Source organism: Heterocephalus glaber, unplaced genomic scaffold, assembly GCF_053883595.1.
Source record: "Heterocephalus glaber isolate CG9 unplaced genomic scaffold, H.glaber_assembly_v1.0 deba00000281, whole genome shotgun sequence".
In the NCBI taxonomy this organism is placed as follows: Eukaryota; Metazoa; Chordata; class Mammalia; order Rodentia; family Bathyergidae; genus Heterocephalus; species Heterocephalus glaber.
This window is the reverse complement of record NW_028258139.1, coordinates 3,969,013-3,983,932: the sequence shown is the minus strand read 5'-3', so window position 1 is coordinate 3,983,932 and position 14,920 is coordinate 3,969,013. Positions and strand designations below refer to the sequence as shown.

Below are 14,920 nucleotides of genomic sequence, written 5' to 3'. Positions count from 1 at the left end.
ATGCACCGCCTTAGTTCAAAATACTGAAAACTATGGGCTTTCAACTTTGGTTCACACTCATAAACCAACAACCTCACAGACATGTACTTTAGATCCCAACAAACATAACAGATCTAACCTTCCCCTAACTTTACTTCTTATCTTTTCCATCTCCTAATTGATTTTCCTTTTGTCTTATTAAATTGGGGATTATTCATGTATTATAGATTTTGAAACCATGTGTCAATTTCACGTGTTGCAAATATCTTCTGTTTCTGGCTTATGAACTAAGGGTCTGAATTTTAATGTGGACGACTTTATGAATCTCTTCTTACAGGCTAGAAATTCTCTAATATAGTTTGCAAATTTTTCTATATTACTATAATAAAATTTTTACTTTTTATTCAAAAAGAGTTAAATATGTTTTAAAGATTAAATTTTTTTTAAATCTGCAGTTGATTTTAGGACATAGAGTAAAGTGAGAATACAATTTCATGTTTTCCCTGTGGACAACCAGTTGCCCAGTGTGAGTTATTGAGGAGACTGTTTCTGTAGTCATGAGTAAAGAAATGGCTCTCACATATGGTTTTATTTACACACCATTTGCCAGTCTGTCAATTCCTGTGCCGATGGGATAACATGTATTCCTGATAGACATATAGCATCTTGCTATTTGGATCATCTTGATTATTCTTAGATCTGTTTTTCACCTGCATTTTAGGAACATCCTTTCATCCTCCACCAAGAAGCCATTTAAGATTTTGATTAGAACTGTACTGAGCTATAAATCAATATTGGAAATATTAATGTCCTTACAACAATGAGTCTGTTTTCTTCTATTTTTTAATGACATTTCATTTTTTTTTCTATACAGTTCTTGTGCATCTTTTGTTAGATTTATTTTTAACTAGCATACTTTTCTTGCCATTTCAAGGAGTATCTTTTTAAAAGAAAATTAGATGTTTCATTTAGTGCTGGTTTGCATCATATTCAATAATCTCGCCTAATTCTTATTTCTGATTATCTGTAGATGTTTTTGGATTGTATATGAGAAAACTTCTATCACATATCAATAATAAAATGTATATATCCCTTCTAAATTCATGATATTTTTGCCATTGTTTGCCTTCTTGTATAGGCAGGATCATCTATTACAAAACTGAGAGAGTAGGGAGGTGAGCAAGGGGAGATATAAGAAGAATTAAAATGTGTTCTGTACATGTACCAGCTGCCCACAATGAATGTAATCATCATATATGGCAAACATGTACTAATCAAAATACAGATTTGAAAAAGCTGAGTAAATGCAATCTTTCTAATTTCACAGAGAACCCTATAACATTTCATTTCCAGGGAATCTATTTTGAAAAATATATTTTCCTATTCCTTTTTCTACAAAAAAGTATTTTTGTAGAAAATATTTTATTTATGTCTGTATTTCTATAATTTTTTTCTAAATAATAGATGGCAAATTTAATCAAACATTTTCCTACATCTATTAAAATAATAATCATTGCTACATTAACCTAATAATATCAGTGGATTGTCAAAATATTGGATAACGTTGTGCATAGTCACTCTTTGGCACTTTTTTCTCATGTCTTTATTAATTATAGACAGTATCTGCACTTTTATTCTCTGGAAGAATTTGTATAAAACTGGATTGATTTATATCTTAGCATATTTACAGAATTCATCTATTAATTAACTGGCAGAACTTTTTTCACTTCTTTCTTACCTTTTATTTAAACAATTAATTTCCTAGTTTTCTACATTTTTTTCATTAAGTTATTGGTACATTGTAGGTATACAATACAGTTACATTCATCATTGGGATCTTGTACCTTTACATAATGTATCTTGGCTTTTATTTTTTCCCCATTCCCCTGCCCTCCCTTTACCCCCTCCACCCTTTGTATGTACAAAGACTTTGTTTCCATTTTTTTCCTTTTCTCATATATTTTTCCCTTTTTTTCCTCCTACCTCTCCCACTTCCCCTAATCCTCTAGATCCTTTCTTCCTATTTCACAACATCATTATACATTTTGATCCTTATTTACTCTATCAGTTTTTTGTACCAGAGAAACTATTCAGTATTTACACATCTGTGTCCTATTTATTTCACTTAAGAGTATCGCCTCAATGTGCATCCATTTAGCTATAAATGTCTCTAGTTTCCCATTCTTTTTTTGTTTTGGTTTGGTTTTTTTGGTACCAGGGATCAAACTCAGATCCTTGTGCTTGCAAGGCTGGCAGCAGAACCACTGAGCTAAATCCCTGGTCCCTAGTTTCTCATTCTTTATCCCTGAGTAGTACTCTATTTTATAGAAAAACCACATTTTCTTTATCCAATCTCCAGCTGATGGGCATTTGGGCTGTTTCCAAGTTTTAGCTATTACAAACTTTGCCTCTATAAACATGGGTGCACATATATCACTGTGGTATGATTCTTTTAACTCTTTGGGGAAGATCCCCAGCAGAGGAATAGCTGGGTCAAATGGGACTTCCAGTCCTATTTCTTTGAGGGATCTCCATACTCATTTCCACAGTGGTTGCACCAGTCTACACTCCCACCAGCAGTGGAGCAGGGTTCCTCTTTCCCCACAGCCTCGCCAATATTTGTTATTGGTTGATTTCATGATAGCAGCCATTCTTTCTGGGGTGAGGTGGAATCTCAGCATTGTTTTCATTTACATCTCTCAAATGACCAGTAATGTTGAACATTTTTTATATGTTTATTTGCTGCTTTTACTTTGTGTGAGAAATGTCTGTTCATTTCAGATGCCCATTTTTGAACTGGGTCTTTATATTTGGGGGGTCTGATTTTTTTGAGTTCTTTATATATTCCAGACACTAGACCTTTGTCTGAGGAACAGCTGGTAAAAATTTTTTCCCACATTGTAGGTTGTCTCTTAGCTCTGTTGGTGGTTTCTCTTGCAGTGCAGAAGTTTTTTAATAAGATGAGATCCCAATTGTTGATTCTGATTTTCTACTTCTATCTTTTTTTTTTTTTAGACAGGGTCTTGCTATGTAGTTCAGGCTAATGTTGAACTCACTATATATCCCAGGCTGTCCTCAAACTCACAGCTATCTGGGCCAGGGATTTTGCTCAGTGGTTCTGGAGGTTGCCTCGCAAGCTCAAGGTCCCGAGTTCGATCCCCAGTACCAAAAAAAAAAAAAAAACTCACAGGGATCCTCCTGCTTCAGCCTCCCGAGTGCTAAAATTACAGGTGTGTGCCATGCCCAACTCTATTTCTCTCTTTTTTCTCACTTTATTCTGTGTTATTTCTTCCATCATTGTTATTAATTTTTTAAGTGTAAGGTTAATAGTTTTATCCACCCATTAACCAACACCTCAACTCAGATATACAAGAATCTTACACTATTTTTATTCCAATAATCATTTCTTGATTATTCCATTTTTAGGAATATCCCATTGTTAGGAAGTGCTTATGTGATTTTATACAATGTTATACCTTAATGACTACCATTATTCTTTTTTTCCCCCCATTAAGTTTATTGGTACATTTTTGGTATAAAATACAGTTACATTCATCTTTGGGATCTTGTACCTTTACACGAGTATCTTGGTTCTTATTTTTTTTCCCCTGCCCTTGCCCTCCCTTCACCCCGTCCACCCTTCCCTAATTGCAAAGACCTTGTTTCCATTTTTTTTCCTCTTTTCATATTTTTTCCTTTCCCTTTTTTCCCTTCCCCTACCCCTCCCAATTCCCCTGCTCTTTTAGACCTTTTCTTCCTGTTACACAATATCAGTTACACATTTTTAAAATTACAATATTAAGATCTAGGAGACATTACCACAGATTTTACAGAATTTAAAAGGATATAGGAAGCATATTACAAAAATCTTTTTTGAAATAAATTTGACAACTTCTAAGAAGTACCTTGGAAGACAAATTAATGAAACTAACTCTGGAGGAAATATAAAATTTGAATAGCACCTATTAAAGAACGTATATTTCTAGCTTGAAAACCTACCTATATGACAACAGCAGGTTCATAAACATTTTAACAGATAAATTATATCAAACAATTAAAGCAGAAAAAAGAAGGAACACTTCTCCCCTCATTTTAGGAAATCAACATTGTGCTAATCCTAAAACTGGATAAAGATAATAGAAGAAATAAGTATGAACATAGATAGAAATTTGTTTAACAAAACAAACTATTGGAAGTCAGATCTGGCAGGATGTAGAAAGTGGTTTTGTTATAGGGATGGCAGTGTTGGTTCAGTATTGGAAGATCCACCACCAAAAGTCATCATTTAAACAGAGGAAAGGAAAAAGCCATATGATCCTGTCACTAGTTGGAGAAAAAGTATTGGACTAAATTCTATAGCTGTTCATGGTAAAAGCTATCAGGAGACTAGAAGTAGAACAGAAACTTCTCAACAGATTAAAGACATGTACTCCATACTTCCAGCAAGAACACCTTATATAAATGGAGAAGATACAATGCTTTCTCCTTAAGGTGGGGAACAAGGGCAGATATGCTTACTCTTTATCTGACCATTAAACTTTGAAACCTAGTCCCCACAAAAATAGGCTGGCAATAAAATGACACAACTAGGATAGGAATGGCAAGGTAGAAGCAAAATCTTTATATGTAGATGAAATGATCATCTACAGAGAAAATACTAAGAAATCTCTAGAAGCCCCTGGAATTTGTACTTGAATTTAGCAGGATTAGAAAACACAAGGTATATATAAAAATTCAGGTCTGTGTATACTTGCTATAAATGAAGAATTGGATATTGAAATTTAAAAGTCATGTAGGAGTACAAAGGACCTAGAAAAGTTAAAAACAAAAACAAAAACAGTGTTGGAAGACGTTTAGTACCTAATTTTAAGACTTCTTCTAAAGCTACAGAAATCAAGGCAGTGTTGGTGTAAGGAAAGACATATGGATCATCTGAATAAAACAGAGAATCTAGAAATAGAACCACACATATATGGTCCACTGAGTTTTGAAAGATTATTTAACATTAGCATTTTATAGAATATAAATTCAATTCAAGAGCCGAGGAAGAGATAGTGTTTTCAGCAAATGGCACTAGAACACCTGGTATCCGTATATAAAAAATTAACCTCAATCCTTTTTTTCCATACACGAAAATAACTTGAAGGGATCTATGAACCTAAATATGAAAGCCTAAAAGTATAAAACTTTAAGAAGAAATTATAAGGGAAAATGTTTATGAATTCAGGGTAGGCAAGAACTACCTAGGATACAAAATAATGATGTATAAAAGAAAAAAATTGATAAATGAGATTCCATCAAAATTTAGAACTTTAAATGACATCATTAAAATGAAAAGTAGTCCTTAAACAGACCATATTTACAATACATATAACCTATGTGCAGAATATATAAAGAATTCTTAGAGCTCATTAATAGACAACCCAATTAAAATGTAGACATAAGAAGATGATAAATAGCCAGTATAGCACAAGGAAAAGGGTGCAACTCTAGAATCAGAAAAATACTAATCAGTACAATAATAAGATTGAATTATACACTCATTAGGGAGATGAAGTTAAAAGTTTGAAAAGCCTTGTCATGACTTTTTTTTGTTGTTGGATTCTCCCACTTTCCATTTAATTTGTCATGCCCAACAGATTCATTCTGCTAGGTTTCCTGGGGTTGTGATCCTCATTGTCTTTTCCTAGGGTATTGTCTAAAATTTTTTGGAGTGCCAGTTTGGTATTCATGAAGTTCCTGAGGTGCTCTTTATCATCAAAGTATCTTATTTCTCCATCCATTTTGAAAGATAGTTTTGCAGGGTACATCAATCTGGGTTGGAGGCTGTTTTCCTTTAGGGCTTGAAATACGTCACTCCAAGCTTTTCTTGCCTTGAGGGTTTGCATTGAGAAGTCTGCTGTGATTCTGATGGGCTTTCCTTTGTATGTGATTTGTTTCTTTTCTCTCACTGCTTGTAGAATTTTATTCTTCTGTTGGATTTCTGGAATCCTAACTATTATATGCCTATGTGTAGATTTTTTTTTTTAAGACTAGCTGGAGTCCTATATGCCTCATTTATCTGTATGTGAAGTTCTTTTCCCCTGCTTGGGAAGTTTTCCATCATCACTTCTGTGAACAGCTTTTCTATGTCATCTGCACTCTCTCCTCTTTCTTCATTTACTCCAATCAGTCTTATGTTATTCTTCTTTGCATTGTCTAGCAGCTGCTGGATTGATTTCTCGTGTTCCCTTACAATTTTAAAGCAATTTTTCTTTTCCTGGTCACTAATTGCAATCTTATCTTCTATATGTGAAATTCTATCCTCACATTGGTTCATTCTGGTGCACAGACTTTTCATGGAGTTTTTAATCTCCTGGAAATCTGTTTGTATCTGTTTTATGGATTCCATTTGTTTCCTATGTTGGGATTCCATCATGTTCCTCAGATCCTCTATTTTTTTATTTGTGTCCTCTCTAGATTTATTAATCATATCGTGCACCATGAGCAAAATCTTTGCTGTTATCTGAATAATTATTTCTGATTTCATTTTTCCCAGATCCTCTTTTGTTGCCAGTTCAGAGAGTCCAGGTGGTTGAGTATCAGATTGTTCCATCTCGTTTCCCTTTGGGGTTGCTGTAGGTGATCCAGAAGTCTGTTTTTGAGACTTGTTTATGTATCTTCTCATGTCCAAGGGGGGGGGGTGCTTCTGGCACCCACACGGCTCACCTACAGTGCCCTAGGAGCTTGGGATGGCAGTGGGGGAGCTTCCTTCTGGGTTCTGGGACTGGCTCAGCTTCTCTACCCTAGGAGCCTAGGATGGAGGCAGGGAGCTTCCTTCCGGGTGCTGGAACTGGCTCACCTTTTCTGCCCTAGGAGCCTGGGATGGAGGCGGGGAGCTTCCTTCCAGGTTCTGGGACCGGCTGAGCTTCTCTCACTACCATTATTCTTAAAATTAGTAATGAAAAAAATTTCATTACTAAGTCCTAGTTCTTATATAACCTGGTGCTTATACAATACCAGATTCTCAGATTTATTTTCTGAAAATATATTACTTAGTTCATATCCTTCAAAAATTTGACACTTAGGCAATACTAGATTTATGGTTATTTTTCTTGAAATATTTTCAAGATTTGGATTCAAAATCTGTCTTGTATTGCTGCTGACAGTATTTAGCAATATATTATTTATCCTGCTTAATATACATTGTTTCATCTCACTTTGAATTTGTTTCCTTACTTCTAATTATGAGATAATAGTTCTCCAATTTGTCTATCTTCTATTTCTTCTATCCTCAGACATAGGACCTCTAATTATAACCTGCACATATATTAACTTTCTTGCACTTTTATTCTGATTCATTAATTTTTCTTTAAGCATGCCTAATTTACTATTTCATGTATTTTAATATTTTTTCTATTTAGTTTTTTTATTTGAAGAACTTGTGTTATTCTTGTCATCTTGTTTCCAGTTATCACCTCATTTTTATGATTAATTTTATTTATTTAAATATTTTATAATCTCATTATAACATATATTTTATTCTAATACTTAAAACCCTTAAGGTTGTTTATTTATTGTTTTACATTCTTATATTTGCAGGGATGGTTTGCTCCTTGGGTATTTAGCAACTTTTGATTGACTTGGTTGATTCTGGTCTTTGGCACATAGTTTAAGAGTCCTGAATTGAAATGCTCTTTTTCGAAAGGACTGTGTGTTAGCTTCAGCCATGAGTTCTGTCTGGATCACACTACTTCCTTCCTAGAGCCCACTTCCCAATTCACTTTTATTCTGAAGTCAGTATAGGGTTGTGAGTTAATGGCGATTGTCAACTTGACTGGATTGAAAGACACCCAGGAGCTTAATGAAGCAAACTTCCGGGTGTGCCTAGGGGAATGCCTAGAGATGTTTGTTCTGGGGTCAGCGAACTGTTGGACCAACCCTGGGGTGGGTGGCACCACTTAACAGGCATGAAGCATGGATGGAATAAAAGGAAAGAGGGAAGAAGTCAGCCTGTGTTTTTGAAGAGCTCCATTCTGCTTGAGTGGGTGCGTCTTTTGCCCTGCCATCACCTGAAGACCTCAAACTCCAGTTTCTTTAGCCTTTACATGCAGACTCATATCAGCGACTCTTCAGGGAGCTTCTAGGCCTTCAGTCTTGATGGTGCTGTATCCTTGATCCTTCGTGGTCAGCAGCTCCCAGCTTCTTGGACTGAGAAGATACTGGATCCTCTTGCTCTCCTTTGTAGACCATCACACCACTGATCCTATTCTGTTCCTCTAGAGGACACAGGTACAGGACTTTGGCCTTTTTAGGTAGCTTTCCCATTTATCCATGCATACCTCTCAGCATTCTCATTTTGCATCAGCCCACCTCCTTAGATTTTTTTCCTTTTGGTTGATCACACCTTGAAAAATAATTCCCACTTACTTCCTGCTAGCTTTGCTATGCAATATAAATTATATTTTTATAAGGAAAATATTTTTTAAATTTTGCAATCAAAACTTTCAGAGTTTCTGTTCCTTTGAAGTGCCAGCAGCCCATCTAATTACCTATAACAGTGATGGTGAACCTTTTAGAGACTGAATGCCCAAACTGCAACTCAAAACCCACTTATTTATCACAGAGTGCCAACACTGCAATTAAACCTGAATACTGAGGGTTTAGTTTAGAAAAAAACAACACATACACTAACATCTTTTGTCTTAAAAGAAAAATAGGATAACAGATCTTCCAGTGATATAATTTTTTTACTGAAAGGTAAAAGTTTGCATTTGGGATGCTGTTATCTGAAGCTCAGCTGCTGGGATAATGGTGAGATGACTTGGCTCAAGTGCCAACAGGTTCACCACCACTGACCTATAACTTAGTCTGAATTCTTGCTAATTTCTCAGATAACCTTCACCTCACACAGCATTCTGCAAATTTATACCTACTTGCCCCCCTATTCTCATAAAGAGCTCCCCACTGAGGCCTCCTAAACATTTCTCTTGGCTTGCATGTCATGACCTGAATTCTTCATATCTCTGTGACCACTTCTCAGTGCCCTAAGTATTTGACATTTCATGCTTTCTTCAACACTCATGGTGGGGAGTTCCTTTGGGCTCAGGCCTAGAACTTCTCCTTCAATGCTGATCTTTCGGTATAATGCAGAGGTACTGACTTCACATCACCAATCTGGGAAAGGCCTCTATTTGCAAATACAGACTTATATACCCTACTACCTACTTAGCATCTTCACTTGAGGATTGTTTTAAACCTAAAAGTGAACACTTCAGTTTGCTTCAAACCCATTCCATGTACAGAAAGCCTCAGATCTGAGTTCATCATATCACTCCACTTCACCAAGGCATTAGCAGCACTTTGTGTCCTTTGGCAAAATCCCAAATCTTACTTTGATCTTCCATAATCCCTCTTTACCCACAGCCTCAGACTCATGCCAGACCACTCTCAGCTCCTCACTAAATTATAGGCACCCTGCTTTCCTTGTTTCAGTTCTTTGTAACATTTTAAATTCTTTCTCTTAGCAAGACAACACTCTTGTCTGCCTTAACTCATGATGTGTTTCACCATATAATCACTTGAGTGAGCCCTATTAATCCTTCAACAAAGTTGTAATTTTACTTTACTAAGGTTTCTGTTAAAATACCATGTCTTAGAGTCCTCCCTGGCCAATTATTTAAAATGACATGTCCCGATATATATTTTTCTTGTCCTACATCTTTCTTGGCTTCTTCATCACACTATCACTCTCTGGCATACTTAAATTGCTTCAGGGGCTACAAAAGAGAAAAATAGATATGGCTCACAGTCTCAGAGATAAAATTGTTCCACCTGTCTATGTTTTTTCTAGAATTAATTCACTTTTGCATTCCCACTGTTGTGATCCTAGTTTAGGTCTCATATTATTCTACTATAATCATAGTTCCAGTGATTTCTTACTTTTAGGGCTTCACCATTCCAAAATATCCTATTTACTTTGGGTTAATTAATATTCTAAATAATAGATATGATCACAACTTTCAATAGTTCCATCGCCTGAAGTCAAGAATTGTTATGTTGTAATTCAACCAATTGTTCCAAATACTTCCTGCCATGTGGCTGCCACTGCCCACACCCTTCAAACAATCCACTTAGGATTCTCTGTTCTCTAAAAATACTTGTTTAATTTTTTATTTCTACATTCAAGACTATTACTAATTATATATTCTCAGCTAGGGATTGACCACCTCCCTCTACAACTTTCAACTCTTAGATTATATTGTGTCATCTAATACTAATTTCCACCAGAGCAGCTCATGGTATGTTAACAGTGGAGAAAATCCCCTTGGGACAGGTAGAAACTTCCATATTGAGGTTGGGATAACTGACAAAATGTAGCCAATAAAAGGATGTGGCAATGGAGCACAATGAAGACCAGTCATTTTAGCACCTATTCCTCATGTTTTATTTGGTTAGCTCATTTATCTCTCTTCATTTTAAAAACATGTTCATAGAAAAACACCCTGGTTTGGGGATTTTAGTTACAAACTGATTCAAAAGTACTTTGAAACAATCTGCACATCAGTTTCGAGTATTTCCTCTTAGTTAGAAATGGACTTTTGAAGGAAATTTCATATCCATTCATTCTTCCATAATTGTATTTTTAAATCTCCCCACTCATTTGTGTTGCTGTTTGTACATACTCCTCATGATACCTTCTCCCTCCATTGGATCACAATTTCCATTAACAATATAATGGGAAAATAATTAATAATAGATATTAAACAGATGGGAGTAGCTCACTGTAGTCTTTAATATCTGTTTAGGCATTGTGAATACTTCAGCATTCTTAATATTTCTTCTCTCATTGACATTGCTTAATAGAGCTGAACTTTGTACTTATCATATGTTCTTATCTAAATGTGTATGACATCTGGATTTAAATCTAGTACCTCAAAATGAATTATACAGAATTTATGCAAAAATAGGAAATTATATCAAAATATTAAGAGTGTGAGAATGCCATTTAGGTGCTTTATATATTGTAACTAAGTTTCAGGATTTCAACATACCAGGTGTGATCAAAATATATGGTGAATACTTAAATTTTAAAAATTTATTACAGTGGAAGACACATTGCCATTAATTTCCCCTCAGGGTAATACCCCTTGCTTTGAACACATTTATCCCACTTATTGTTTTCACTTTCTGAAGCAGTTCTAGAAGCCCTATTTCATGAGAATTTTTATGAAGTATGATCAAATCTGCAGTGAATGCTACTGCCAAGTACCATCCAACAAATGAGTAGACTCATGAAAACATTACAGTGTTTCTTCATACACCTTATTACCCAACCTGACATTGTATGACTGCTAGATTTTACCATTCATGGTCAAAGTGACCATGAGAGATAAATGTTTTGAATCAATTCAGGACATAGAGGCAGCCATGACAATACAAGTGAAGACACTTAAAAAAGAGGACTTCCAAAATTGCTTCAGAAAGTACCAAGAGTGATGAGATAAATGGCTGAAGAGAAACAGAGTATTTCGAGGGGCGTTAATGGTGCCCGTTATGGTTTAGATGTAAAGTGTCCCCCCACAATCTCATATGTTGAAAGGTGGATCATGAAGGCACTACACTCATCAGTGTATCAATCCACTGATGAGTTCACAGCTAAAAGTTAGGGAGTGGGGCCTGGCTGGAGTCGGGTCACTGAGGACAAGCCATGGAACTGTCTATTCTTGTCCCAGGCTCTTCATTTCTCTTTTTTATTATAAATTTTATTGGCACATTTAAGGTATACAATATAATGACATTCATCATTGGAAATTTGCCCCTTTACATGATCCATCTTGGTTCCTATTTTTTCCCCATTCCCCTGCCCTCCCTTCAACCTCTCCACTCCTCTCTCTCCAGGCTTTTCATTTCTATTTCTACTTGTTGGCTACCATCCACTTCCTGCCATGCCCTTCCACCATGCCGTTTCTGCCTTAGAGCCACGGAATAAAACCATTAGCCAAAATAAACTGCTTATTTTTAAGTTGCAGGTGTTGGTATTATGCCCAGCAACGAGAAAGTGACTAAGATGGTGTCTTTTACTCTAACCGATACTTTTTAAATTAAGTATTCACTGTGTTTTTAGTTCATACCTTGTAAGCCAGAACCTGAAAATTTCGGTAGTACTTAACAATAACCTGTGGCCATTATGGCAAAATGCCAATTTGGTTGGCTTTGCAATCCACCCAAGAAATTGATGGATAGAGCATATTTCTGTGTATGTCTCTGTGGGAAATGGAGGTATGGCTTTGGGGCTCTATGTTTGGCTCATCTTCTTTTTCCTTTCTGCCACTCTTTTCTTCCTCTGTTTCTCTGTTTTCCTTTCCCAATAAATAGCTTCACTCCACCATGACCTTCCACAATGATGTCTCTGCCTTGGAGCCAGCCAATCAGAGACTGAAAGCATAAGCAATTTTCAACTATTTCTCCCTTATGTGTGTTTGGGGCATTGTGTCTCAGCGATGAGAAACCTGATTAATACACAACCATTTCTTGAAACATTTAAACCTTGATTTTTCTCTTCTTTTACATCTCAGTTGACAATAAATTTTCAACAAGTAACACAACCTCACTTCAGAATCTCTACTATTTAAAATAAACTCAAGTACAGGTGACACATGCAGAGTCTAAAGGAGAGTATTAGTACCATATGCTCCAAATTGCTAAGTATAAAAAATACATCAAAGTAAAAGGATCATGAGGTATGGGAAAGTGCATCTTTATGTGTGATAGTCTCTGCAGGAAGGGCTAACTGATTAATTGTAAAACATGTAAGAGGGCTGGGGATGTAGCTCAGTAGTGGAACCTATGGGAGGCCTTCAGTTCAATCCCCAACACCATAAAAAATGAAAGACTTGCTCTAAGAAAGCATGAAATGGTATTTTTAAAGAAACCGTGATTGTAATTAGTATTAATAGAAATAAAAATTTTAAATAAAAGAGTAGTCTTACAAATGAGTGATTGGAAGAAGAGTATTGAATTAACAATATCTTAGATAGATCCTACATAAAATTTTTAAAAATCTAAGTAACAAGGTCTCTGCTGGGTATGTTGATGACACAAAAGGAGCATCTCTTCAGGATGTGGAAATGAATCACAGCATTTGTTACCTTTGGGTTTCACAATCAGATGGACAGAGACTTTTTTCACCCCTAAGGGGCTAACTGCTTGACATTCGTATTGGCCTTGAGGGTGCTGTGCAGCACACTCAATTCTCAAAGTGCCAGAGGACAGAATTGTATGCAGGCCCTTCAGCAAAGATTTGCCCTCCTGCAAAGAGGAAATATCAGAAAGTACTCCATGTTGTATTTGTATGGCACAGAGGGTTAAAAGCTAGCACCAGCTAAGGATGGAGACAATCTCTCAAGACACTGTTGCACTGTTGGTGTCATAATTATCCTGTGATGGCTCCTCCCAACACTGCACCCTCAGAAACACAACACTACGCTTCACCTGCCCCAAACCTCTGCCACTGTACTCCAAGGAATTATTTCCTCTCACCACCAGGATGAATTTCCTACTAGCCTCAGGTAGAATGCAAATTTCAACACTAATCTGACTAGTAAACACAATTTTCAAATACCTCCCTAATATTTGCATGTGTATATATATTTGGAATATAAAGTGCGATGGAACTTTCAGAGTACTGAGGCAGAATATCAAGTATGATGCATGTGACACACCCCTGCTGATTGGCCTCACAACCATAACATTAGGCTCTCATTCTTCTGACCTCTGAGCTTGCACTGAGCTTGCACTCTGAATCCTTCTCAACACATTATTGCTCATGGTCACTAACTATTAAACAAGAGTTGTCACTTTCAACGATGTCAGTGAAAACTTGTATCTTACTAAATGTCTTGTTGTAGATGGGAAAACAATAGCTAACCTTTACTGAGTAGGCACCCAGTGTGTCAGCTATCATTCTTAATGTCTAAAAACACATATACATTCAAATCATTACCTATAACCATCGTTATGTAGGAAATAAATATCATCATCTCCAGCATAGGGACAAGGGTTCTCTAGTTAACAATACTTAAGTCACTTGACCAAATTCATACAAGTAAATGGAGGAGTAGAGATATGAATCGAGGCTGTGGGACTCCCAGATCTACCTTGTACTCATGATGGTGCTTCCCCAGACTCCTAAAGTTTAGACCAGATATTTTAATAAATAACATTTAGAAATGCAGACATATTTTGAATTTAATCTACTACCTGAATGTAGAATGCCAAATTTATAATTTCCAAGCTCAGCAGAATCAGACGAGCTCTTGGTGCTGGCCTTGGTCGATCTTGTTCTTAGTCCTCAGGCCCCCAGGAAGTGCCAGCTCCTCTGGGTGGGGTGGGGTGGAGCCTCTCTCCCTACCTTGTCCCACTAGGTTTATTATGCTGAGAATTCACTTAGTATCTCATTTCTATTATGATTTCATTCTGCACTAAAGGAGGATTTTTAGATTCAAGTTAAAAGCCAATTAAAAAAAAGTTTGAAACATTTTACAGACTAGTTTTTGGTATTTTTTTAAAAAAATATTCAAAACCATTGAAATTTCCAATAATTTCATTTTTAAAATCAGAAAGGATAATTTTATTAAGGCTTAAAATTAAAACATCAGAAAAATTATGGCTGTGTCATGTGTAAAGATTACTTTTCGTGTGGTGTCTTCATGTCCATGATAGATCTATAATAATTACTTTAAACCATTTTTATACGCTCAAAAAAAAAAAAAAAGATGCTCCTTCATTCCCACATCACTTGTCAATGTGTTGATACCTGCTTTTGTCCAGACAATTGCTGGAGGTGGGTGGCCTTCAGCTTCACCAAGAAATTCCACAGCTTGTTCCTCGAGGACTGTTTGATCCCTGGGGCTTACAGTAAACCATGGTGGAGCTAAAGAGAAGAAAAGAGCACACCCCA

General features: G+C 36.1%; 1 protein-coding gene across 1 annotated transcript in view; it reads right to left on the bottom strand.

The window, feature by feature from the left end:
- Positions 1-14,920, bottom strand: part of Pxdnl (peroxidasin like) — a 479,241-nt gene that overhangs the window by 101,413 nt on the left and 362,908 nt on the right. The window contains 2 exon segments of the mRNA XM_087185725.1: positions 13,110-13,248; positions 14,754-14,893. Coding sequence (XP_087041851.1) covers positions 13,110-13,248; positions 14,754-14,893 — 279 coding nt within the window.